Source organism: Lissotriton vulgaris, chromosome 4_1, assembly GCF_964263255.1.
Source record: "Lissotriton vulgaris chromosome 4_1, aLisVul1.2, whole genome shotgun sequence".
NCBI lineage: Eukaryota > Metazoa > Chordata > Amphibia > Caudata > Salamandridae > Lissotriton > Lissotriton vulgaris.
Window position 1 is genome coordinate 568298846 of NC_141691.1, and position 26634 is coordinate 568325479.

The window sequence follows — 26634 nt, forward strand, 5'->3', positions numbered from 1 at the left end:
ATGGAGCACTTGGTGCATCAAGACCAGTGCGGTTTTATCCCTGGACAGAACACGCCGATGAACTTAAGACGATTGAATCACATTCAGCATGAGGTGAACGGCAGGGACGAACAGACGGTGTTGGTCTCAATAGACTTGGCCAAAGCGTTTGACACGGTCGACTGGGGCTATCTGCAGGAGGTCCTTCGGAAGATGGGCTTCGGGCCCAACTTTGCTCGCTGGGTCGGGATCTTATATAACTCCCCATGTGCCCAGGTGCGTCTGGGAGATGCGAGATCGGAGGAGTGGCGGCTGGGGCGGGAAACGAGACAGGGGTGCCCCCTCTCGCCTCTACCTTTTGCCCTAGCTATAGAGCCGTTCGTGGTCAGGGTTCGCACTGACCTGCGGCAATAGGGTATCAAGGTGGGCGACACGTGCAATGTCCTGTCGTTATATGCGGATGACGCACTGTTTTACCTGACCACCCCAAAGGAGGCGCTCCCGTGGTTGTTACATCTCCTAGATTGTTTTGGTGAGGCGTCGGGCTTGCGGCTTAATCGCAGTAAGTCCCTAATTTTCCCACTCTCCGGCTTTGACACAGTGCCTCTTGAGAACTTGCCGGAGCTTGGGTTGAGATGGAAACGAACCAGCTTCCGATACTTGGGCATCCACGTGGCCTCGACAGAGGAGCAGTCCCTCGCTCGTAATGCCGATAGGGTGCTCACATCTCTGCGCAAATCGGTAACATTCTGGAACACACTGCCACTGTCTCTAATGAGGCGGTTGGCCATCGCAAAATGGTGATGCTGCCAAGGACACTGTATATCCTCCAGAATACGTTGTGCCCTCTTCCACCGAGGGTTTTCCGAACCCTCAACACGCTGCTTACATCCCTGCTGTGGGCGGGACAGCGTAGCAGAGTGGTCCTCGGCACCGTCGTGCGCTCCTTTGAGGAAGGGGGATTGGAGGCACAGCGCTTCGATCTCTATTATTACGCAGCACAGCTCCTCCCGGCAGCTAGATGGTTTGCGGACACAGAGGTGTGGGAGACGCGATTGTTGGCAGGTCGGGCCACGGTGCGGGAGCTCCAGATGGCACTGATGCTTGGGTCGGGGGCTCAGGCCGAGCTCCCTTATGTGGTGCGGCAGACAGCTAGTGTGTGGCAACGATACGTAGAAAGGGTCCTGCGTTCAGCGCCATTCCATAAGAGAGTTACCGATTTAGATCTTGGCCCCTATGGTGGATGTGGAGAACCATTTGTCCTTTCGTGAATGGAGGGAAGGGGGTTGTGAGCTCCTTGCAAACCTGTACCCCTCTGAGAGGTTCCTGACATACGAGCAGGCGGAGGAGTCCTTTGGCCTTAGCGGCAGACAATATCTCCAATACCAGGGCTTGCGCTCTATTGTGCGATCGGTCTGGCCGCAGTGTCCGGAGATACCCCAGATGACCCATACTCTACATATATTGTTGTCCTGTGGCAGGGGACGTAGATTGATTGCCCCCGGTCCCACCGTCATGGGCGGCCTGGGAGGACGACCTGAGTGCGCCTCTAGACCAAGGACAGCGAAAGCGCATAGGGATCTTGACACAGCGAGTGTCCTGCAATGCTCGTTTCAAGCTCGTTCACTTCAATTTCCTCCATCGCACCTACCTCACCCCGAAAACAGTGAGTCGTTACTCGGCAGACAGACGAGATAACTGCCCCATGTGTGGCACGGGGGCGGGATTTCTGCATATGGCTTGGGGATGTCCGTTGGTAGGGAGCTTTTGGACGGGAGTCGTGGGTCGTATAGCAGCCACTACCAGCCTCCGAATTGATTTGTCCCCCTTACACTATATGTTGGGATTGGTACCCAAGCCCAGGAAAAGGAAACTTCCATATAAACTGCTGCAGGTGATGTTAGTACTGGCTAGGCGCAGGGTCGCTATCACATGGATGGGACAGAGAGCCCCTGAGGTAGCTACTTGGCTTAAGGATGTGAGGGAATGGACACTCGCAGAGGAAACACACATGCAACACACTAGAAAGGATGAAAAATTGCAGGATGATCTGTTGGCATGGCGTACCATGTGTATGGTAGGACTCGCCGCCGCTGAGACACACACTGATTCAGAGGGGACCAGTGGCGAATTATTTTCAGCACCTGACTCACAGTCTGAGGGAGAATGGGGCGTAGAATACTGAGGAGTTGCCTGCGGGGTGCATGACATGAGACCTGGCCTGTATTCCTCACGAGTCTCGTAATGTGCTGCTCAATATGCTACTGTGCCATATGAACTTCCTTGATTTCAGATGTTGTCCTATTCCGTGATGTGCCATAATGAGTCAGTCGATCCGTATACAACTGTTTTTAATGATGCCTGTGTGGGGGGTAGGGGGTATTGTCTCTTGTATTTAGCAAAATTGAAAATAAAGTTTAAAAAAAACACAGTGTGTACTTTTACACGCGGTGTTTTTAAACTTGCTCTACTTTTTTGTAGGTAAAGCACGGTGCGGGGAAGACTATGGGCTTTTGTTTAAGTATTCATGTTAATCACAGCCCTTTCACGAGCTGTGATTAACATGAATACTTAAACAAAATCCCACAATCTGCCCCGCACCGTGCCGCGAAAAAAACACAGCAAGTGCCCCCAAGCCACACTTACCTGCACTCCAGAGTCCGGAGTCACGCAGGCAAACCAGCATCCAGGAAGTGTTGTATTTCGCACTGCTCGCTTTTTAAAGCGAGCGGCGCAAACTGTCTTGCGGGTTGTCCTGTGTGTGCGCGCTCCACAAATGGGAGTGCGCGCTTGCGGGCAGAGAGGTGCGTGCAGCGCACACCTTATTGGGAATAGTGGCCACCAGTAGGAGTAGTTATAAATGATGAGATAATTTGAAAGTTATGAACAGTAGTAGATAAATTGGCTGGTGCAGAATTAGTGGCCAGCAGATCAATGTATTTGCAAGATCGATTAGCTTTAGATATTTTGTGAGAGATGAGAGGCACTTGTGGAGTGTGGTAGTAAGGGAATTCATGGAAAAAACGTTTTTTTTATGGGAGGGTGTCAACAAAGATTGTTGCACATGGCACCACCAGAGCTAAAGCCGACCCTACTAATGTCTAAAGACTATCGTGCAAGTATGCGAAGATGGGGAGTTTGCCAGGAGTTACTGAAATTCTATTGGGGACATAGAAGACAAAAGAAAATAATGTTGCAACGTAAAATATTGTATGTTTTATATTTGTGTGTGTTTCTAGGGAGAAGCCAGATGAGGATTCTGAATCCTTCCCCGACTTTCTGAGAGAGCTCAACTTTGAGTTTCTAATACTTCTCTACATGAGGGGTTGCTTACTCTATTTTTCATTGATTGCTGATTTTGAGCTGAGAATACTTTCTGGCTTGACATGCAGAAGCTTTATGCTTATGCATAGATATCTCCCATCAGAATTCTCTATTGAGTATCTGAACTGACACCTTATTCTCATTCTCATCATTTAAATATTTAAATTAGGGAACTTCCTTTATGGAACTTGCTTGCTGCATTATAGCAGCAATTACTATTGTTTTGACCTTGTATTATTGTACCTTATATTAAAATATATATTATTGGATTATGTGCATTTTTAATACTAATAATTTAAAGACTAAGTATTATTTGAATAAGATCATAAACCCTGACAGATTGAAAAATAAAACTCTTTAACTCATACAAAACTCTTTTTATTGACTGATGTAAAGTCATTAATGGTTTAACATGTTATTGGACTGATGTAGATATTTGTTCCTTACCTCTCTCTCTTGACAAACAAACGTCCATAGTATCAGTGGCGGGATTCTTTAAAGATTGCCGAAGATTGAGATATTGGAAATCTTATTCTTCCTGCTGCCTTTGGCCAGACTGCATCGCAAACATCTGTTAATCCATCTTCTAAGACATTGGAAACCTTCCTTAATGGATTGGGAGTGTCACAAATTCATATATACCCCTCTTGTAGGACTGCCACAACCCCCGCAGTACTTTCCAACTTGCCCTACCAGATTTCACTGCCCAAAAGAAAATCACAGTTGGTACGGTTGAGTCCCGGGGGCAAAGGGAGTTTAGAAGAGAAAAAACAGCTAGTACAGATGTATGTCTCACTGAGGTGTTTTTCAATCCTCTCTTCAGTGAAATTCTAGAATGAAAGAACAGTATTTTACTAAAGCATATGATTGTAACTTGGAAATGTCTTTCACTTGGAACATTCGTATACCTGCTGATTTACATCTATTTTCTCAACTTTTCTGCAAAATAAATATATAATTTGAATGTGTGAATGAATATATGACATTACAACGTGTGCTAATACCACGTGTACCATTACAACACCAATGCCATTACAACAACAATCCCAACGCAAATTCTTACCACGTATATGCCTTTACCACGCATGCCATTAGAATGCAAAGGAATGCGTGGTAAAGACATACATTTGGTAAAAGTGGTGTAGGTAGGCAAATAACTATATATATATATATTTATATATATATATATATATATATACACACACACACACACACATAAATATATATATATATATTTACACATAAATATGTATATGAGAGGAAAACTTCAGACACAGCTGATCACTTTCACCAGACGGGGCCGGTGCGAGATGTGGGTGTCGGGACCCGTTATGACGTCAAAGGAAACCTTCGTATTCCCAAATATAAATACAAAGAAAACTATTTATTTTGGGACACAGACACTAAGATACATTTTTTGGTTTGTTTTCACTAGAAACAGTCAAGTAGAGCATTTTTTTGGAAAGTGGTTTGAGGAAGTTGCATTGTCAAAATGTACACAACTAAAATATATATTGTGAACTAGTGCTGTTAATATTGCAGTCACACTGTTAATGCATTTATTCAGTAATCTCACCGATTGCAAAGGGAAAACAGACAATATGTTTTTATATGGTCATATGCTTATCAACAGGATCTATTAATTGAAGATCTCGAGCGATTTTAACATGAAATTATTTATAAATATTTATATATACATTTATTTATTTGCCATGTTGCACAGAATACCTTGCGCTTTTGCACATTGCATTTTATCTGCGCACATTGCACTTTCAAATGACAGATGACCATTAGATACACTGTGTCTTTAAAGAATGCAATCTATTGAACCCAAGCATTTATGCGGATAAAATGTGTTACTTTAATTGGACACTCACAGCACTTGTTCCAAATGAATTTTACATTGTTTCAAACTTTGCAACTCTCTACAAAATGATTGCAAGATATCTGTAAAATGATATGTAAATATTGAAAAAAATACTACCCTTTGCTCCACTTTTCAATGTAACAACTGTGGTTTGGAAAACAGACTCTTTAGGTCGGCCATATGTAGTGTGTCCTCAGTTTTTACTTTTTAATCACATGGTGTTGCAAATGAAGAAAAAAATCACTAATTGAATTTGTGCAGTGTACCATTTAAAAGGGATGTCTTTTCACTAACCTGACAATCTGTGACCAAGGGCGGACGCCCGAAACGCGTCAGATTTGGTAAACATTCCTTGTCAATAAATCTGCCGAATGAAGATTGGGACTCGTTTGGTTTTTCCTATTCTCCTATTCTCTGCCTGCCTGGTAGTTATATGGTGAGAGACTACTGTTCCTGAATATATATATATATATATACACACACACACACATATATATATATATATATATATATATATATATATATATATATATATATATATATATATATATATATATACACATATATGTGTATGAGAGGAAAACTTCAGACACAGCTGATCACTTTCACCAGACGGGGACGGTGCGAGATATGGGTGTCGGGACCCGTTATGACGTCAACTGAAACCTTCGTATTCCCAAATATAAATACAAAGAAAACTCACACTCCAGGATCGTGGCCACAGATATAGATGTTTTTATTTAAACGGCAACGTGTTTCGACCACAGAGGTCTTTTTCCAAAGCCGAATTGCACAACACAAAATCGCCATTTATCGTGAAATAAAAGTGACATAGAAGACAGACAATCCGTTTCCGGCTGTTCACATGGACGTAAAGAACAAACTATTTTGTCATCCTTCATTTCCTCAGGCATAGTAATCGTTTACATGTTTGTTAATTCATAAGACATGTACATGGCTCACAATTGAAATACATAATTATAATATCAAGACTTTAAAATTTCAAGAACTTACTTTGTATTCACTGCTACTGATATTCCGTCATCATATCAGTGACTACAAAGTCACAATTACATTATCCTGAAACCTTGGCTATCTGATTAAGCCTCCGTGGGATTATGGTTCGAGGCCAGAGTGAAAAAGGCTCAACATCAAAAATCCTATGGGTAATGTCCATACATACCAGCCAATCACATATGGCACATTTTAAAAGAAGAGGGAGGGAAGAATGTATTATGTAAGTGGTGGGAACAGTGCAAAAATTATATAAAAAAATGAAAATGGGGAAATTAAAAGGTGGACACCAGGAGGAAGCATCCTGTAACCCTTTGGCCTCACTAAACCACTATTCAAGTAAACTCACTACATGAATCCATTAACTGCCTAGATGCCAGAGCCCCGGTCTACTAGGCTACCTGTGAAGTTCTTCCGAACTGTCAATCCTGCATACTGGCTGGAAGCCCACACCGACTTCCAGTAAACACAGGGAAAATCATGATCGCATAGGAAGCAGGTCAAAAACTAAGGAATGTAATCAATTACCCATCCAATGTGAACAAAAAATTCCTCGTCCTCATTCACCTCAAAGGGAGACTTCCTTCCAAGAAGCAGAAGGCAACTGGATTTCAGGATTCTCAATTGCTTCTCTCTGTCTCCCCCTTTCGGGCTCGCTGCCACCCTGTCAATGCCAAAGAAAGAAAAAAATTTACGATTCTGATTGTAAAATTTTAACCAGTGCATGGCTGTAGAATAATTTAGATCGCCATTCCTGATTGCCCTTTGATGCTCCACTATCCCCTTTTTCAGAGGAAAAATCGTGCTGCCCACATACATTCTTTCACAGGGACACACCACCACTTATACACAACAGTCAGAGTTTCAATTGATGTATTTCTTGATCTCTCCTGTTCTCCTTGTGGGTAAGGGGAATGTCTTCAAATGTCTGCTGGCCACACAGGCTTTACACTTGCTACTGCTTTTAGCAGGAGATATAATGGGGCTATATGACTGTTCAAACAGATGGGAGCTTTAAGGCAACAGGAACTGGCCACCTCGTAATCAGGTTCAGAAAGCTATTCCGATTTGTAAGATCATTCAGGAAGCTTGAGGAAACACTCCTTACCTTTTACATCTTTGGAGGAGTATTGTATTTTTACAGACAAACAAGACACTGACTGAGACCAAAACCGCCGGATGGGGGAAAGGAAAAAAGACTGACGCAAGAGAAGGAAAACGCGGAGGGGAGGACGCAAACACAAAAGACACAATGCCATATGGGAGAACGACTCGGCAGACCAAGAGGAAATGATGGGTGAGGAAAACCTTACTGTTGTGAATTTGTCCTCACATGAAATAACAGAGGCAGAACAAACACTCTTGGAACTGGGTTTGATATTCTGCCCCTCAGCAAACTTTGACCATAGCAGAGCCCGCATTGATATTTTCTTATATGTGCGTAAATTAAATATAATGAACATTTTTTTGTTGAAAAGAAAGAAGGGGAGACATCCCTGTATTGGGGCTGACATGCCGAATCGTGATTGAACTTATGACTGTTTATGCCTAAAAGACATTGAGCCCCTGGCAGGTCTGGCAGAATTAAATGAGAAGGTAGAAGATGAGAGAGGTTTTCTAGAACAATTGGCCCTAGAGACAGGAGGGGCTGCAACCACTAAATGTAAACCTAAATCCACCTTTAACCCGAACCTACCACGTGACAGTTTATACACGTACCATGAGATCATAACACAAGAATTAATTAAGATTTGGACCAGTACTAAAAATGAACATGCACATAACCTTACACCAGATCAGAGATCAGCATTGGGCACATTGAATAAAGACCTGAGTTTTGTCATTAAACTATCAGACAAAGGGGGCACTGAGCACTGTTGTCCTATGGGACGTAGATAAATATAAACAAGAGGCAAACAGACAGCTCATATTATCAGGGAGCTACATAAGCTCTAACAAAAAGGCGTATGATAAGGCAACCAGCAGATTTTATGCTGCATGATATGGGTGGCGAGACGTGAACTCATAGGGAGGATGAATTTCGCTTTTTCTATGTAAAAAGACCTATGGCACTATCTTTTTACATGCTGCCAAAAAATTCACCATGATAACATCAACCCACCAGGTAGACCCATTGTATCAGCCAATGGGAGAATCTTGGAAAACTCTTCTGTGTTTTTAGATTCATTTCTGTTCCCTTACAATCTAAGCCTCCCTTCATACTGAAGGGATAGTACAGATTTTATCAACAAGATTGAAGGTATCTATTGGCAGGACAATTACTGGTTTAATACAATTAATCTAGTTGCACTATACACGTGTATTGAGCATACTAAAGGTATTGCAGCGGTACACAGTCAAAATATCGAGTTGTAAATATCGACCTACACAAATATCGAGTTAGAAATATCGTAGGTAAAGAATATCGATGTCAAGAATATCGTTGGACAGAATATCGACCCTAAGGTGAGTAATATCGATTTTTTTTATATCGATGTAAGTAATATCGAAGTCAGTAATATCGATATCAAATATATTGATGTTAGTAATTTAGATGTTACTAATATCGATATTTGTACTATTGTTATGTATTTTAGTATGTATTTAATATGCATGTGTTATATGTTTTTTGTTAAGTATTTTACTTGTTTTAAGTTATATGTGAACTATTTTAATATATTTATAATGTTATTTTTAAGTCAATTTTATGTTTTAGTATCGGAGCGGGTTGTGGGATTATAGGGGAAATAGGGTGGGAAGGAATTTAATTATATTGAATTAATTATTACTTTTTAGGAATTATTAATTAATTTTAGTTAATTTTTGCGTAAGTTCTGTAGCGGGTAGTGGGTTTATAGGGGAATTGGGTGGGAAGTATTTTAATTGTAATTAAGTCATTAATTATTTTTATTTATTGGTATTGATAATTTATGTTTTTTTAATTAATTATTCATTGGCAATTAATAATGTTAATTGGTAATTAATTGTTTTAATTGGTAATTAATATTAGTAATTGGTAATTAATTTTTTTAATTGGTAATTTATGTTTGTAATTGGTAGTTAATGTTTGTAATTGGTAGTTAATGTTTGTAATTGGTAATTAATGTTTTTTTTTAACTTTATTCGTGAGTGCATATTTTCAACGTAACTTACATTTTTATCATAGGCATGTCATACATCGTTGTTTTCAATTTTCTCCCAATCTACAAATAAGAATCAGAGCTCCATCCTCTAATTTTTCCCACTCAGTTTCGCATACATTAGTATTTGTCTCTGTTAACTTCATGGTCTTTCCCCACCCCTCCTCATACCCTCCCCAACTATCCTTCTCCCCCCCATCCAACTCTGGTGCTTAATTCCTCCTGTCTGATCGGTCTACGCTCCCCAGCGCTGTTCATTCTCTACCAGGCTTTGTAATCTTTGTAATGAATTCTTCTCCAACCAACTCCCACTCCTCTCAGTGCCTTGCTCGTGCCACCCTAGTACCTCCAGGTCTCAATGCGCTCAGGTATCCTGGGACAAGGGCTGATCAATATCATCCAATGTTGGTAGCATAGTCTCCCAGTCCAATGCCATCGGGGTTTTCCGCCTCCCCCTTCTTCCTCCTTTCTAAGGGCAGCATTTCGCTACGTCCGTTCGCCATGCCTCCACCCTAGTGTAATTAATGTATTTAATGTGTAATTAATTTTTGTAATTGGTAATTAATTTATTTAATTGGTAATTAATGTTTGTAATTGGTACTTAATGTTTGCAATTGGTAGTTAATGTTTGTAATTGGTAATTAATGTATTTCATGTGTAATTAATTTTGTAATTGGTAATACATTTATTTAATTGGTAATTAAAATATTTTTTAATGGAAAATATTTGTAAATAATTTGTAATTAGTGTGTTTTAAAAAGTATTTTTTGGGATACAAATATTAATATTGTTTAATGTTTATTAATTGGTAAATAATTATTATTAATATTTGTTTTGTTTTTACATTATTTTATTGCTTAATATTTATAATTTGGTAACTATTATTTATTAATTGATATTTATTGTTAATTTATTGTTAATTATTTATTCAAATCTACTTTTTTCTTTAATATTCATGGGTATTTTTAAATGATGTTTAGTTATTTAAAAATTTAAACTTTAAAAAATTTAAATAAAAAAATTATTTCTAAGTGTGTTTTATTTAATTTGTATGGTATCCAACGCTTTCCCTAATGTTTCACTCTCTAGAGTGGGAATAGTAATTGTTACCCCTGCGCTATCCAACGCTTTCCCTACTGTTGCACTCTCTGGAGTTGGAATAGTAATTTTTACCCCTACGCTATCCAACGCTTTCCCTACTGTTGCACTCTCTGGAGTAGGAATAGTAATTTTTACCCCTATGCTATCCAACGATTTCCCTAATGTTTCACTCTCTGGAGTGGGAATAGTAATGTTTACCACTACGCTATCCAATGCTTTCCCTACTATTGCACTCTCTGGAGTTGGAATAGTAATTTTAACCCCTACGCTATCCAACGCTTTCCCTACTGTTGCACTCTCTGGAGTGGGAATAGTAATTTTTACCCCTACGCTATCCAGCGCTTTCTCTACTGTTTCACTCTCTGGAGTAGGAATAGTAAATTTTACCCCTACGCTATCCAACGCTTTCCCTAATGTTTCACTCTCTGGAGTAGGAATAGTAATTTTTACCCCTACGCTATCCAACGCTTTCCCTACTGTTGCACTCTCTGGAGTTGGAATAGTAATTTTTACCTCTACGCTATCCAACGCTTTCCCTACTGTTGCACTCTCTGGAGTGGGAATAATAATTTTTACCCCTATGCTATCCAGCACTTTCCCTACTGTTTCACTCTCTGGAGTTGGAATAGTAATTTTTACCCCTACGCTAGCCAACGCTTTCCTTACTGTTGCACTCTCTGGAGTTGGAATAGTAATTTTTACCCCTACGCTATCCAACGCTTTCCCTACTGGTGCACTCTCTGGAGTGGAAATAGTAATTTCTACCCACCCGCTATCCAACGCTTTCTCTACAGTTGCACTCTCTGGAGTTGGAATAGTAATTTTTACCCCTATGCTATCCAACGTTTACCCTACTGTTTCACTCTCTGGAGTTGGAATAGTAATTTTTACCCTTACGCTATCCAGCGCTTTCCCTACTGATTCACTCTCTGGAGTTGGAATAGTAATTTTTACCCATACGCTATCCAATGTTTCCCTACTGTTGCACTCTTTGGAGTGGGAATAGTAATTTTTACCACTACGCTATCCAACGCTTTCCCTACTGTTGCACTCTCTGGAGTTGGATTTATAAGTTTGACCCCTACGCTATTCAACGCTTTCCCTACTGTTGCACACTCTGGAGTGGAAATAGTAATTTTTACCCACCTGCTATCCAACGCTTTCTCTACAGTTGCACTCTCTGAAGTTGGAATAGTAATTTTTAACCCTACGCTATCCAGCACTTTCCCTACTGTTTCACTCTCTGGAGTTTGAATAGTAATTTTTACCCCTACGCTACCCAACGTTTTCCCTACTGTTTCACTCTCTGGAGTTGGAATAGTAATTTTTACCCCTACGCTGTCCAGCGCTTTCCCTACTGATTCACTCTCTGGAGTTTGAATAGTAATTTTTACCCCAACGCTATCCAACGCCTTCCCTACTGTTGCACTCACTGGAGTTGGAAGTTATTTTTACCCGTACGCTATCCAATGCTTTCCCTACTCTTGCACTCTCTAGAGTGGGAATAGTAATTTTTACCACTACGCTATCCAACGCTTTCCCTACTGTTGCACTCTCTGGAGTTGGATTTATAAGTTTTATCCCTACGCTGTTCAACGCTTTCCCTATTGTTGCACTCTCTGGAGTGGAAATAGTAATTTTTACCCACCCGCTATCCAACGCTTTCTCTACAGTTGCACTCTCTGGAGTTGGAATAGTAATTTTTAACCCTACGCTATCCAGCACTTTCCCTACTGTTTCACTCTCTGGAGTTTGAATAGTAATTTTTACCCCTACGCTATCCAGTGCTTTCCCTACTGATTCACTCTCTGGAGTTTGAATAGTAATTTTTACCCCTACGCTATCCAACGCCTTCCCTACTGTTGCACTCACTGGAGTTGGAATAGTTATTTTTACCCGTACGCTATCCAATGCTTTCCCTACTTTTGCACTCTCTGGAGTGGGAATAGTAATTTTTACCACTACGCTATCGAACGCTTTCCCTACTGTTGCACTCTCTGGAGTTTGATCTATAAGTTTTACCCCTACGCTATTCAACGCTTTCCCTACTGTTGCACTCTCTGGAGTGGAAATAGTAATTTTTACCCACCCGCTATCCAACGCTTTCTCTACAGTTGCACTCTCTGGAGTTGGAATAGTAATTTTTAACCCTACGCTATCCGCCGCTTTCCCTACTGTTTCACTCCCTGGAGTTTGAAATGTAATTTATTACCCCTATGCTATCCAACGTTTTCCCTACTGTTTCACTCTCTGGAGTTGGAATAGTAATTTTTACCCCTACGCTATCCAGCGCTTTCCCTACTGATTCACTCTCTGGAGTTTGAATAGTGATTTTTACCCCTACGCTATCCAACGCCGTCCCTACTGTTACACTCACTGGAGTTGGAATAGTAATTTTTACCCCTAAACTATCCAACGCTTCCTTACTGTTGCATTCTCTGGAGTGGGAATAGTCATTTTTACTCCTACACGATCCAGCGCTTTCTCTACTGATTCACTCTCTGGAGTGGTAATAGTAATTTTTATCTCTATGCTATACAATGTTTTTCCTAATTCTGCATTCTCTGGAGTGGGAATAGTAATTTTACATTTTACGCTATCCAATTTCTTTAATACTGTAGATTTTTTTGGACTTTAAATAGTATTTTTTATTTATTATTTAGAATGAATTTAGATAAAGTATTATGTTATTAATTTTAAAAATATTGAAAGTATATATATATATTTTTTTTAATTTATTAAAAATAATTATTTACTTTTTTATGTAATTATTTTATTTGTGGAGATCTATTTGTAATTTATAGTATTTTTAAATAATTTATAAGTAATTATAGTAATTATTAAAATGTATTATTAAGTAAATATATAATATATATTTTACATATGTGTTTAACAATGTTTATTTTATTTATAAGTATTATTTACTTTTTTTTACACATTATATTTTAACAGATATAAAACGATATTTTTAATTACGATATTTTTAACATCGATATTTTTATTTCGATATTTTTGTACTTACCATGTTGTAGATAGGATGCCGATATACTTGCCTTCGATATTCCAGCCTCGATGTTTCTGTAGGTCGATATTTTGTCTGTCGATATACTGTCATAGATCCATTGCAGCATGTAAACATTTCAAATCTATCTTCCTTTATGATCATTCAATGATGTTGATAAGCATGTTAACATTCTGTCTAGTGACCAACTTCTTCTTGTTTGAAGACAAGTGGTACAAACAGGTGGTCGGAACTGCCATGGGAAGTTGCTTTGCACCGAGATTTGCCTGTATGTTCATGGGGTGGTGAGAGAAACAAATGGTGTGGATCGGGAAAAATGAATCACGGACAATGCATATTGGCTTTTGGACAAGATTTATTGACGATATTTTTTTGATATGGAGTGGTACCAATAGAGAACTGGAGAGGTTTTATGTGATGATAGCTGACAATTCAGTCAATTTACCATTCGCACACAAGAGCGATCAATTGCAAATGGAATTCCTGAATGTATGTGTTAAAATAGAGAATAGTGCTATCTTCACCACAGTGCATAGGAAGGCTACCACAGGCAATAGCCTCTTACATGCAGGGAGTCACCATCCGCCTAAACTCAAGTGGAGAATCCCAATTAGCTAGGTCATCAGGGCCAAACGAAACTAATACAACCCAGACTTATGAGGAGGTGAAGGGAAAATGATTGGCAGGTTCAGAAGGAGAGGCTATGCGATGAAAGTATTACAGGCAGCAGATAGAAAGGCAGCAAATTTGAACAGACCCACTTTACTAGCTAAAAGATTGAAGGACACTCAAGAAAAGAACCAAGTTAGACTGATTACCACATATAACACAGAATCAGCAGCGGACCAGAATATTCTGAACTTTGGCACATGTTCAAAGGCGACCCGGTGGTGGGCTCACATGTGTCTACATATCAGATGGTCAATTATAGAAAATCTCCATTCCTTAAGGATATGCTAGTGAATGGCAACATGGGCAATGTAAAGGAACAAAGCTAGAACAGCTTCTTCAAATGTGACAAGTGTAAAGCCTGTGTGGGCAGCAGAAATAGGAAGAGATTCCGCTTACCCACAGGCAGAAAGGGAGAGATCAAGAAATTCATCAATTGCAACTCTGACTATTGTGTATATGTGGTGGTGTGTCCCTGTATAAGAATGTATGTGGGCAGCACAATTTTTCTTCTGAAAAAGAGGATATTGGAGCATCAAAGGGCAATCAGGAATGGCGATCTAAATTATTCTACGGCCAGACACTGGTTAAAATTTCATAATCAGAATTGTAATTTTTTTTCTTTCTTTGGCATTGACAGGGTGGCAGCGAGCCCGAGAGGAGCAGACAGAGAGAAGAGCTTGAGAATCCTGAAATCCAGTTACATTCTGTTTCTTGGCACCAAGTATCCCTTTAGGATGAATGAGGACGAGGAACTTGTTGTTCACATTGGATGGGGATTGATTACGTTCCTTAGTATTTGACCTGCTTCCTATGCGATCATGATTTTCCCTGTGTTTACTAGAAGTTGGTGGGGGCTTCCAGCCAGTGTGCAGTATTGACAGTTTGGAAGAACTTCACAAGTAGCCTAGTATACTGGGGCTCTGGATTCTATGTGGTTAATGGATTTATGTAGTGAGTTTACTTGAATAGTGGTTATGCCAAGGGGCTACAGGATGCTTCCTCCTGGTGTCCACCTTTTAACTTCCCCATTTTCATTTTTTTTAAATATAATTTTTGCACGCTACCCGCCACTCACATAATACATTTTTCCCTGCGTCTTCTTTTAAAATGAGCTATATGTGTTGGCTGATAGCTATGGACATTAACCATAGGATTTTTGGTGTTGAGGCATCTAGTCTAGGGCCACTTGGCCGAGATCGAACATTAGAGTGAAGGTGCACGCACTTGAATAACGATTTTGTTAGACCACACTGCAAATTTCCCTGGGTATCAGATGTCCGGATGGTAAGGTAATAAGCGAAACAGGGACAATGTGTGCTGGGTCTTCTGAGCCTTTTTCACTCTAGGCTCGAACCATAAACCCACGGAGGCTTAATATGATAGCCAAGGTTTCGGAATAATGTAATTGTAACTTTGCATGCACTGATATGACGGAATACCAGTAGCAGTGAATACATAATATATCCTTGAAATTTTAAAGTCTTGCTATTATAATTATGTATTTCAATTGGGAACCATGTACATGTTTTATGAATGAACAAACATGTAAACTATTACAATGCCTGAGGAAATGAAGGATGACTAAATAATCTGTTATTATTGTCCATGCGAACAGCCCGAAAAGGATTGTCTTTCTTCTATGTCACTTTTGGTTCATGATAAATCGTGATTTTGTGTTGTGCAATTCGGCTTTGGAAAAAGAACTCTGTGGTTGAAACACATTGCCATTTAAGTGAATACATCTATATCTGTGACCATATATATATTCCAACCACTCATGATTCTCAACTTCAAAAATCGGACACCGACACACAGGAGTTAGCTTCTGTCGTGCCTTGTAGGAGGTTGTCTCGGAAACACCACAAAGTTGAAGCTCTTTCCTGACCTCCCCCACAGCGGTTCACTCTACACCAATGACATATATATACTTGGCGAGAAGAGTTGATGCCAGTGCAAGGGACACCGGGAAACAAAACAAGGAAAGATGGGGAAGACACAGGAATCCGAAATCCAGGATGCAAAGAGAACTGGTCAGCACTCACTATCTCTTCTGACCCTCCTGTGAATAAAGAGAAAGTGATTAAGAGAGTGGTATGATATATCTGTGAATAGGTATGTTATAAACTGAGATATTGCGTACCTGGCGCTTACTTGCAGTGCTTCTACCTGTACTTGACTTCCCTTCTGTTGACTTCACAGAAAGGTAGGTAGTGTGATACATATAAAAGAAGATTCCTATAATATAGGGGTCATATGTTATCAATCATGAAGAGGCATAAGATTAACTATATGCAACAGTATACGTAAATAAACGTACCTAATGTGTCCAGTGCCTTAGGAAGAATGACTCTCTGTTTCTCCATAAAAAGTAACTCCCACATCAATATGATACTTCCCTAAAGACATGAAAGATATTATCAATACTCCTGTATACTCTGTAATGCACTTATAGAGCTTTAAGGTAGCGCCAGTACCTGTTTTGTGTTATCAAGAGAAGATATATAAATCACCCAGGAGCTCTAATTCCTTATATCTGATGCTCCAATAAACAACTGAATAAACACTTCTGCAGAAAAGCTCCAAACTAATCTCTGCCAAGAGTGTTAGCTTACAAGTCGATAAACCAAAAAACACCAGTGATGACTCTACACTGATTAGACACTCCCACGAGTGTTGCTCTACAAACAAAAACTAGCCCTCGTACTTATCTCATCAGTAGGAGAGCGCGATGAACAGAAAACTGACTCTGAATCAGAAGAGAGGATCCGACGAAGCCCGAACGCCACCACCGTGACCCGGAAGCTATGCAGAAACCCGGAAGGAACGCAAAGCGTCATTGCAGCGGAAAGGGGGAACTAAATAGCGGTTTCGCGCATGCGCGAGACTCGCGCATGCGCTCTTCTGACTCACTCTCTTCCGCCAACCAAGCTTTTGCCAACCACGTCTCCCGTGGATCGGCAGGCATGACAGTACACCCCTCCCAACCTGCCCCCAACAGGTTTGGGCTTTCTCGGATGGCGTCTGTGAAACAAACGCACCAACCTAGGTGCATGTATCTGACTTGCAGGTTCCCAACTGCGCTCCTCCATGCCATACCCTTTCCAATGTATGAGGTACTGCAGTCTACCCCTACTCCTACGGGAGTCGATAATGCTTTCTACCTCATATTCCTCATCAGAATTCACTATAACAGGTGGAGGACTAACTGGCAAACGAGTACCCGGTGCAACGGGCTTCAGGAGCGAGACATGAAATACAGGGTGTATTTTCATGGACACAGGGAGGTCAAGCTTCATGGCGACTGGATTGATGACTTTAGAGACAAGGAAAGGGCCAATATATTTAGGTTGGAATTTGCAAGCACCTCTCAATGCAATGTGTTTGGAGGACAGCCATACCTTGTCTCCCGTCTTATACACTGGTTCTGGTGTTCTATGTGCATCTGCCCCCTTCTTATATTGTATTTTGGCCTTGTCTAAATTGTCTGCAACGGAATTGTGTACAGTCTGTAGATGTTGCACCAAAGCAGATACTGAAGGAGTGTTGTAAGTGCTAGAAAGGGGTATAGGTAATACTCTAGGATGAAACCCATGAGAGCCATAGAAAGGAGTTAATAAGGTGGAAAAGTGGTGACTGTTATTATACGTCAACACTGCTAACCAGATGACTTCGTCCCACTCTTTCATAGACTGGAGACATTGACATCTAATCAGCTGTTCCAACTCTGATTGACCCGTTCGGTTTGTCCATCCGTTTGAGGGTGGTGGCTGGATGACAAACGTACTTCCACTTGTAATAACCCACATAATTGTCTCCAAAATCGTGAGACAAATTGGGTACCCCTATCCGTGATCAAAACAAAGGGTATGCCATGCAACTGAACAACGTGCCTTAAAAACACTTGAGCAAGCTTCATTGAAGTAGGTAAACCAGGCAAAGGAATGAAATGGGCTGTCTTCGTAAACAAATCCACTACAGCAGTGTTCCCTGTACTGGTGCGAGGCAATTCTGCAATAAAATCCATAGACACTGTGTGCCATGGACCAGGAGGGGTTGGAATTGGATTTAACAGACCAACGGGTTTGATGTGTGTTGCTTTACCCTGTGCACATACATGGCATGTCTTCACGAATTCTTGTGTATCCTGTGAAATACTGGGCCACCAACAATACCGTTTTACCAGTTCTACAGTTCTCTTGCATCCGGGATGTCCTGCTAAACCTTGTGTATGACACAACTGTAATACTTCTTGTCTCAAAGGTCCTGTGGGAATGTATAAACCTCCTTGTACATATCCTAGACCCTCTTTCCATTGGGTTTCCTGACTCCTCAAATACTCCAGGGTTTGAGGGGTTTGCTGTGAATTCTTTACATCTTTAAAAAATCTCTCTTCCTTACTAGTTGCCCCAATGATTTTCTTGGAATCCAGAATAGAAGGTGGTACTTCCATAGTGGGCAAGGGATCGAAACCTAATCTAGAAAGGGCATCAGCCTTCCCATTCTTTCTCCCTGATCTGAAATGTATCTCAAAATCATACCCACTGAAAAATTGAGTCCACCTTAACTGTCTCATGGAAAGGGCTTTAGTTGTCTTAAGGTATTGGAGGTTTCTATGGTCAGTAATGATGGTAACCGTATATCTAGTGCCTAACAAATAAGGTCTCCACTTCTCCAGTACCTTCTTTATTGCGAGCAACTCTCTTTCCCCTACCGCATAATTGACTTCGGGTGCGGTAAGCTTGTGCGAATAGAATGCCACTGGATGTAACTCTCCAGAGTCAGGATGAACTTGAGATAACACACCCCCTACAGCTACCTGTGAAGCATCTACTTCCACCACGAAAGGACTGTTTTGGTCTGGATGTCTCAGGACAGGAGCACTAGTGAAGGCTTTCTTTAATCTTTGAAACGCTTCTTCTGCTTCAGATGTCCAGATGAAGGGGATTCCCTTCCTAAACAGTCTGGTAATGGGTGTCACGATATCTGAGAAGTGGTTAATGAAGCGTCTATAGAAGTTGGCAAAGCCAATGAACTGTTCCACTTCCTTCACAGAGGTGGGTGCAGTCCATTGCACCACAGCTTGCACCTTATGGGGATCCATTTCCAATCCGTGAGAGGAAATGATATATCCTAGAAAGGATACTCGTGACCTATGGAAAAAACATTTATCCAAGTTGCAGAACAGGTAATTGTCACGTAGCCTTTGTAGAACAGATTGGACATGATGGATGTGTTCCTTCAATGTACTCGAATATATCAGTAAGTCATCGACGTAGGCAATGACATATTGATCCAAAATGTCTCTCAGAATGTCATTTATGAAATATTGGAAGGCAGAGGGAGCGTTGCACAAGCCAAACGGCATGAGTAAATATTCAAAAAGTCTGTATTTAGTACAAAAAGCCGTTTTCCATTCGTCCCCTTCTCTTACTCTTACTAGGTGGTAAGCACCTCTTAGGTCTAGGTCTGTAAAGAAGTTGGCTGTCTTCACCTGGTCTAATAAGGAGGAGATGAGAGGGAGCGGGTAACGGTTCTTTATAGTAACCGCGTTGAGTGAGCGATAATCAATACAACAGCGCAAACCCCCTAACCGTTTCGGTATAAAAAAAAGGGCTGAGGAAGCGGGGGATCTTGACACCCTTATGAAACCCAAGTCCAACATCTTATCTAGATATTCCCTCAAGTACACGTTTTCCTTTTCGGTTAACGCATAAACCCTACTAGTGGGAATGCGTGCACCGGCTTGCAAATCTATTCTACAATCATATACCCGATGCGGGGGTAAACAAGTGGCCTCCTTGGCATCAAAAATAGATGAAAAAGGTAAATAGACTGCTGGTAGGGAAGTGTCTGGCTCATCAACTTGTAACTCTGTATGTGTGGTAGCACTACAACCTATATGAACTACCTCCTGTTTGTGATACAAAGAAGGGCGTTCTTCTCTCGTCTCCGGTATGTCTTGTGACTCCGAAGGTTTGATATGGTCACTACACACCTCGGAATTGAATCCTATGATACCTTTTTGCCAGTCAATCGAGGGATTGTGGGCTCTTAACCATGGTAGACCTAATACTATAGGGAACTGCGGTGACTGTATCAGATCAAATAACATGTTTTCCGTGTGGTTATCCATTAAGGTTACTAGGATGGTATCAGTAGTTTGTGTGATAGGCCCTGACTTAAGCGTGCTACCATCAATGGTACATACGTCTTCTATGGCGTCCTTTTGTGCCATAGGGATCTTATGTTGTTGAGCCCATTCTTTATCCACAAAGTTACCGGAAGCTCCGGAATCAAGCATAATGGGTATTTGTGTCTTAGAATGTTGCCACTGCAATACAGAAGGCACCAAGAAATGACTCTGACTGAGAGAGGTTGAGGAGACTATAGATCCTGAATGACCCGATGCCTCAGTCTCATTTGGCCTCGGTCTGCTGTTTTCCGACCTCTTACTTTGTTTAGGTTTAATAGGGCAATCCCTTAAGAAATGACCAGCCTTACCACAATATAAGCATAGCTTATGATCTCGTCTTCTCTGTCTTTCTGCTTCACTGATTGGTCCTTTCACACTCCCTATCTGCATTGGTTCAGCTCCTTCCGAGGGAACTACTGTAGTGGACTCAGATTCTGTCTTTCTTTCTCTATAAAATGTCTTACTATAATCATATCTGGTCTTATCTTTTCTGCGTTCACCCAAACGATGATCCAACTTGACCACTAAATCGATCAACTCAGGACATGTATCAGGGGGATCTACCACATGTGCCAAGGCATCCTTTAGCTCATCACGTAGCCCCTTGTAAAACAAAGCACTACGTTTATCCTGTGGCCAACTAGCATCTGCCACCAGACGATTAAAGGTTGCTATATAAGTAGGCAAATCCCTAGTTCCCTGTTTCAACTGAAGCAACTCTGTATCCGCCGCGTGGGTGAAGGTTTGTTTATCAAATAATTTACGTAGTTCACCCTTGAACCTATCATAATCTAAAAGTAACGGATCATCTCTTTCAATCAATGGTATAGCCCAATTAGAAGCTGAGCCTCCCAAGTATGAAATCATAAATGCCACCTTGGCCTGATCTGTAGGAAAGCATGAGGGTTTGCACATAAAATGTAATTGACACTGACTGATAAAGGCAGCACATCTTGTAGGTTCTCCTGAAAAACGTTCTGGGGGTGCAAGTGGTAAAGGGGGAGTAGGGGTAACTACCTGTATGACTGGTGTTTGTGAGCCCGAGGCCGTCCCAGCTCCATCCCTATCCATCCTATCTAGCCTTGTAGCTAAGGCCTGGGTTTCCAGCTGGAGATTACCCATCATATTAGCTAAATCAGTGAGCGTCACTTCCATGGTGTTTAGGCGACAAATATGTTAAAAGGCTTTGCGTTCTGTCGTGCCTTGTAGGAGGTTGTCTCGGAAACACCACAAAGTTGAAGGTCTTTCCTGACCTCCCCACACCGGTTCACTCTACACCAATGAAATATATATACTTGGTGAGAAGAGTTGATGCCAGTGCAAGGGACACAGGGAAACAAAACAAGGAAAGATGGGGAAGACACAGGAATCCGAAATCCAGGATGCAAAGAGAACTGGTCAGCACTCACTATCTCTTCTGACCTTCCTGTGAATAAAGAGAAAGTGATTAAGAGAGTGGTATGATATATCTGTGAATAGGTATGTTATAAACTGAGATATTGGGTACCTGGCGCTTACTTGCAGTGCTTCTACCTGTACTTGACTTCCCTTCTGTTGACTTCACAGAAAGGTAGGTAGTGTGATACATATAAAAGAAGATTCCTATAATATAGGGGTCATATGTTATCAATCATGAAGAGGCATAAGATTAACTATATGCAACAGTATACGTAAATAAACGTACCTAATGTGTCCAGTGCCTTAGGAAGAATGACTCCCTGTTTCTCCATAAAAAGTAACTCCCACATCAATATGATACTTCCCTAAAGACATGAAAGATATTATCAATACTCCTGTATACTCTATAATGCACTTATAGAGCTTTAAGGTATCGCAGTACCTGTTTTGTGTTATCAAAAGAAGATATATAAATCACCCAGGAGCTCCAATTCCTTATATCTGATGCTCCAATAAACAACTGAATAAACACTTCTGCAGAAAAGCTCCAAAGTGATCTCTGCCAAGAGTGTTAGCTTACAAGTCGATAAACCAAAAAACACCAGTGATGACTCTACACTGATTAGACACTCCCACGAGTGTTGCTCTACAAACAAAAACTAGCCCTCGTACTTATCTCGTCAGTAGGAGAGCGCGATGAACAGAAGACTGACTCTGAATCAGAAGAGAGGATCCGACGAAGCCCGAACGCCACCACCGTGACCCGGAAGCTATGCAGAAACCCGGAAGGAACGCAAAGCGTCATTGCAGCGGAAAGGGGGAACTAAATAGCGGTTTCGCGCATGCGCGAGACTCGCGCATGCGCTCTTCTGACTGACTCTCTTCCGCCGACCAAGCTTTTGCCAACCACGTCTCCAGTGGATCGGCAGGCATGACAGCTTCTGCCATCCAGCTCAGGGTTGTTATTTCTTTTATCGCATATATATATATATATATATATATATATATATATATATATATATATATATATATATACAACCACGAAATCCTGAATTACCTCTTCGTCCGGTAACACAACACAGGTGCGGACCACCAATGTGCAAAATTAAATAAAGTGCTTTATTGTCATCTTAGCCATCTCAGCATGGCGCGTTTCTGCTGTGTTGCCACAGCCTTGATCACTTGACACACCAGAACCAAAATAGTAATTTTATAGTACTTCCCTTGACACATAGGGTACGTCAAACATTGGTTTTTCAAACATTAACATGCAAGTGCAATTTGCTCATATATTCAACTGAAGTATTCATACTCTATAATAGGATAAATCCATTGAGAAACCTCATTCAAAAAGAATTCTAACAGGTGAATTAACCCTAATGATCCATCCGGATCATGAAAATTCATTATGCTAACATTCTGGGTAAAGAAAACACACACTGTATTATTGTACCGATCCAAGTTTAAAACACAAAATACACAATTGAAATGAATAAGGTTGATAAAATACAGCTTAAAACCCATCCCATAACTAGCAAAAGTTCCCGCAAACACTCAGCCTAAAACCAGAGGTTAAAATCAAAGTAAAAACAAGCATTGGAAATGCAATAGGTCTCGCAGCATTAGAGTTAGTGCTTTTAGAATTGTTTATGGGTTTTTTTTGTAAATCTTTAGCATTTTTGTTTCCTGTAGCCAATGCTAAAGAATTACAAATAAAAAAAGCCATAAACAAATCTAAAAGCTCTAACTCAAATGCTCCGAGACCTATTGCACTGTGTGAGGGTGAGGGGTTGAGGGTGAGTGAGGGTGAGGGTGAGTGAGGGTGAGTGAGAGTGAGGGTGAGTGAGGGTGAAGGTGGGTGAGGGTGAGTGAGGGTGAGTGAGTGAGGGTGAGTGAGGGGTTGAGGGAGAGTGAGGGTGAGTGAGGGTGAGTGAGAGTGAGGGTGAGTGAGAGTGAGGGTGAGTGAGGGTGAGTGAGGGTGAGGGTGAGTGAGGGTGAGTGTGAGTTAGGGTGAGGGGTTGAGGGTGGGTGAGGATGAGGGGTTGAGGGTGAGTGAGGGTGAGTGAGGGTGAGGGGTTGAGGGTGAGTGAGAGTGAGGGTGAGTGAGGGTGGGTGAGGGTGAGTGAGGGTGAGGGGTTGAGGGTGAGTGAGGGTGAGGGCGAGTGAGGTGTTGAGAGTGAGTGAGGGTGAGGGTGAGGGGTTGAGGGTGAGGGTAGGTGAGGGGTTGAGGGTGAGTGAGGGTGAGTGAGGGTGATGCTGAGGGGTTGAGGGTGAGTGAGGGTGAGGGGTTGAGGGTGAGTGAGGGTGAGGGGTTGAGGGTGAGTGAGGGTGAGGGGTTGAGGGTGAGTGAGGGTGAGGGGTTGAGGGTGAGTGAGTGAGTGAGGGTGAGTGAGGGTGAGTGAGGGTGAGGGGTTGAGGGTGAGTGAGGGTGAGGGGTTGAGGGTGAGTGAGTGAGGGTGAGTGAGGGTGAGGGGTTGAGGGTGAGTGAGGGTGAGTGAGGGTGAGGGGTTGAGGGTGAGTGAGTGAGGGTGAGTGAGGGTGAGTGAGTGAGGGTGAGGGGTTGAGGGTGAGTGAGGGTGAGGGTGAGTGAGGGTGAGTGAGGGTGAGGGTGAGTGAGGGTGAGGATGAGTGAGGGTGAGTGATAGTGAGGGTGAGTGAGGGTGAGGGTGAGTGAGGGTGAGTGAGGGTGAGGGGTTGAGGGTGAGGGGTTGAGGGTGAGGGTGAGTGAGGGTGAGGGTGAGTGAGGGTGAGGGTGAGTGAGGGTGAGGGTGAGTGAGGGTGAGGGTGAGTGAGGGTGAGGATGAGTGAGGGTGAGTGATGGTGAGGGTGAGTGAGGGTGAGGGTGAGTGACGGTGAGGGTGAGTGAGGGTGAGGGTGAGTGAGGGTGAGGGTGAGTGAGGGTGAGGGTGAGGGGTTGAGGTTGAGGTTGAGGGTGGGTGAGGGGTTGAGGGTGAGTGAGGGTGGAGGGTGAGGGGGTGAGGGTGAGGGTGAGGGGGTGAGGGGTTGAGGGTGAGTGAGGGTGAGGGGTTGAGGGTGAGTGAGGATGAGTGAGAGTGAGGGGTTGAGGGTGAGGGGTTGAGGGTGAGGGGTTGAGGGTGAGTGAGGGTGAGGGTGAGTGAGGGTGGCTACGGTATGGGATGTCTCATATTAAAATTACGTGTGACCTGTGAAAACGTGAGTGAGATACCGGCATGCCATGTTCTCTTGTACAAGCGCAATCGGGTGTTCAACAATGCCATAGTGGGCCGGTTCATGGCTACGTGTTCTATCATAAAAATAGTGCAAATGCTCATGTTTAAAAACGTCAAAGCCAAAGGAAAGTGCGATTTAATTTTAAAATCAAATAAGTAGAAAAAAATATATAATTAACAGCCATTAGGTTTAAAACAGAACCAATGCAAGGAAAGGTGTATTTTAAAAGGAGAATAATGATGTTAAAAATCGAACACAACACATAAGGAGGTCCAAGCCCAACGAGCGTGTAATACAAAATAGCAGGTAGCCAAGCAAAACTATCAAAAGTCTATTGTCATTTAAATGAACCCCGGCTGATGCTAGAAAATGGCCAGGTGGAGCAGCATGCTTACATAATGTACATTTTGGTCCGGCATATATACATTTCCTGCTAAAACACATCAATGCAGAGAGATTATGAGACAGCAATTAGCCTCAGCAGCAGAACGAATGTAATATGCAGGTAGCTGAATCTTTTCCTCCAAGGAGGCGCAGAAAGGCATTGAAAGGAAGCTAGCATCCATGCCCACAAATACAAGAATCTCCTCACAAAACACTGCTTCCTTTGCTAGGTTTAAAAACAAGGTTGTACTTACTAAAATATGCAGTGTACAACATGGAGCAGCAGCGTTCCTGGTCACACTTTGACCCAGCAAAGCCATCAGTAAATGCAACACTGTAATGGTTTAACCAGAAGGAAACACTATTTCTGGTCGGCCCACAATGAATATATTCATAAACATTCCTACGTTGTCTTCCTTGCAGAACGCCTGCCCGCCTGTTGGCTACAGCTTCGGGAATCCCACCAATCGTCTCTTCTGGGATAACCTCAAGGTGAATGACATCAAGTGGAACTTCGAGAAGTTTCTGGTTGACCCGGATGGGAAGCCCGTCAGACGCTGGCACCCCCGAACCAACGTGTCCGTGGTGAAGCGAGACATCATTGAGTACCTGCGGGCGGCGCGCAGTCCACAGAAAAAGATTTACAATCAAGCCGAGCAGAAGTAGAGACCCCGCGTGCAAGAGGAGGGAGGGGGCGAATGAGAGAGAATGTATGTGAGGTTAAACTAGGGGCACTGATTTTGTGGGTGTACCTTCAGAGATCTCTTGTTTTTAGGGGAGGGGGGAGGAGAGCGAAAGGATCGGAGACACGCGCGGGTAAAATAAACAAAAAAGAAGCCGGAGGGAAGAGAGGGGAGGGGGGAGGAGTGCGAAAGGATCGGAGACACGGCGACACGGCGGGTAAAATAAACAAAAAAGAAGCCGGAGGGAAGAGAGGGGAGGGGGAGGAGAAATGCGACACGGCGGGAAGGGGAGGGGGCGGAGCGGGTCAAATAAACAAAAAACAAGCCGGAGGGAAGAGAGGGGAGGGGGGAGGAGAAATGCGACACGGCGGGAAGGGGAGGGGGCGGAGCGGGTAAACAAAGACGGACGTGCACGCGCTTTTAAGCTCAATGCGCATGCGCATTGAGCTTAAAAGTCACGGGCACTGCAAGGAATCGCCACGATTCCTTGCAGTGTGGATAAAGAGCGGATAAGTCCCAATACTCTCGCCTTGCTCGATGCGCATGCGCATCGACAGGCGAGACCTAACGAGACCCAAACCAGTCTACAAGATAGGTCTAAAAATACTGTCTCTTAGCAACCCAATCCCAAATATCAGAATGCAGAGTGCAAGCATATGGTACTG

The 26634-nt window shown here is 42.3% G+C and overlaps 1 protein-coding gene across 1 annotated transcript; it reads left to right on the forward strand.

Annotated features, from left to right (window-relative positions):
* Positions 1 to 25952, forward strand: LOC147722267 (glutathione peroxidase 3-like). The gene is made up of 2 exons (XM_086967290.1): positions 1 to 255; positions 25710 to 25952. The coding sequence occupies exons 1-2, from the start codon at positions 1 to 3 to the stop codon at positions 25950 to 25952; spliced, it is 498 nt and encodes a 165-aa protein (XP_086823416.1).
* Positions 25953 to 26634: the final 682 nt, after the last annotated feature.

Coding starts and splice junctions, on each gene's coding strand:
- LOC147722267 (XM_086967290.1), top strand. CDS start 1: ATGGAGCACTTGGTGCATCAAGACCAGTGCGGTTTTATCCCTGGACAG. Junction 256..25,709: donor ATAACTCCCCATGTGCCCAG/GTGCGTCTGGGA, acceptor TCTTCCTTGCAG/AACGCCTGCCCGCCTGTTGG.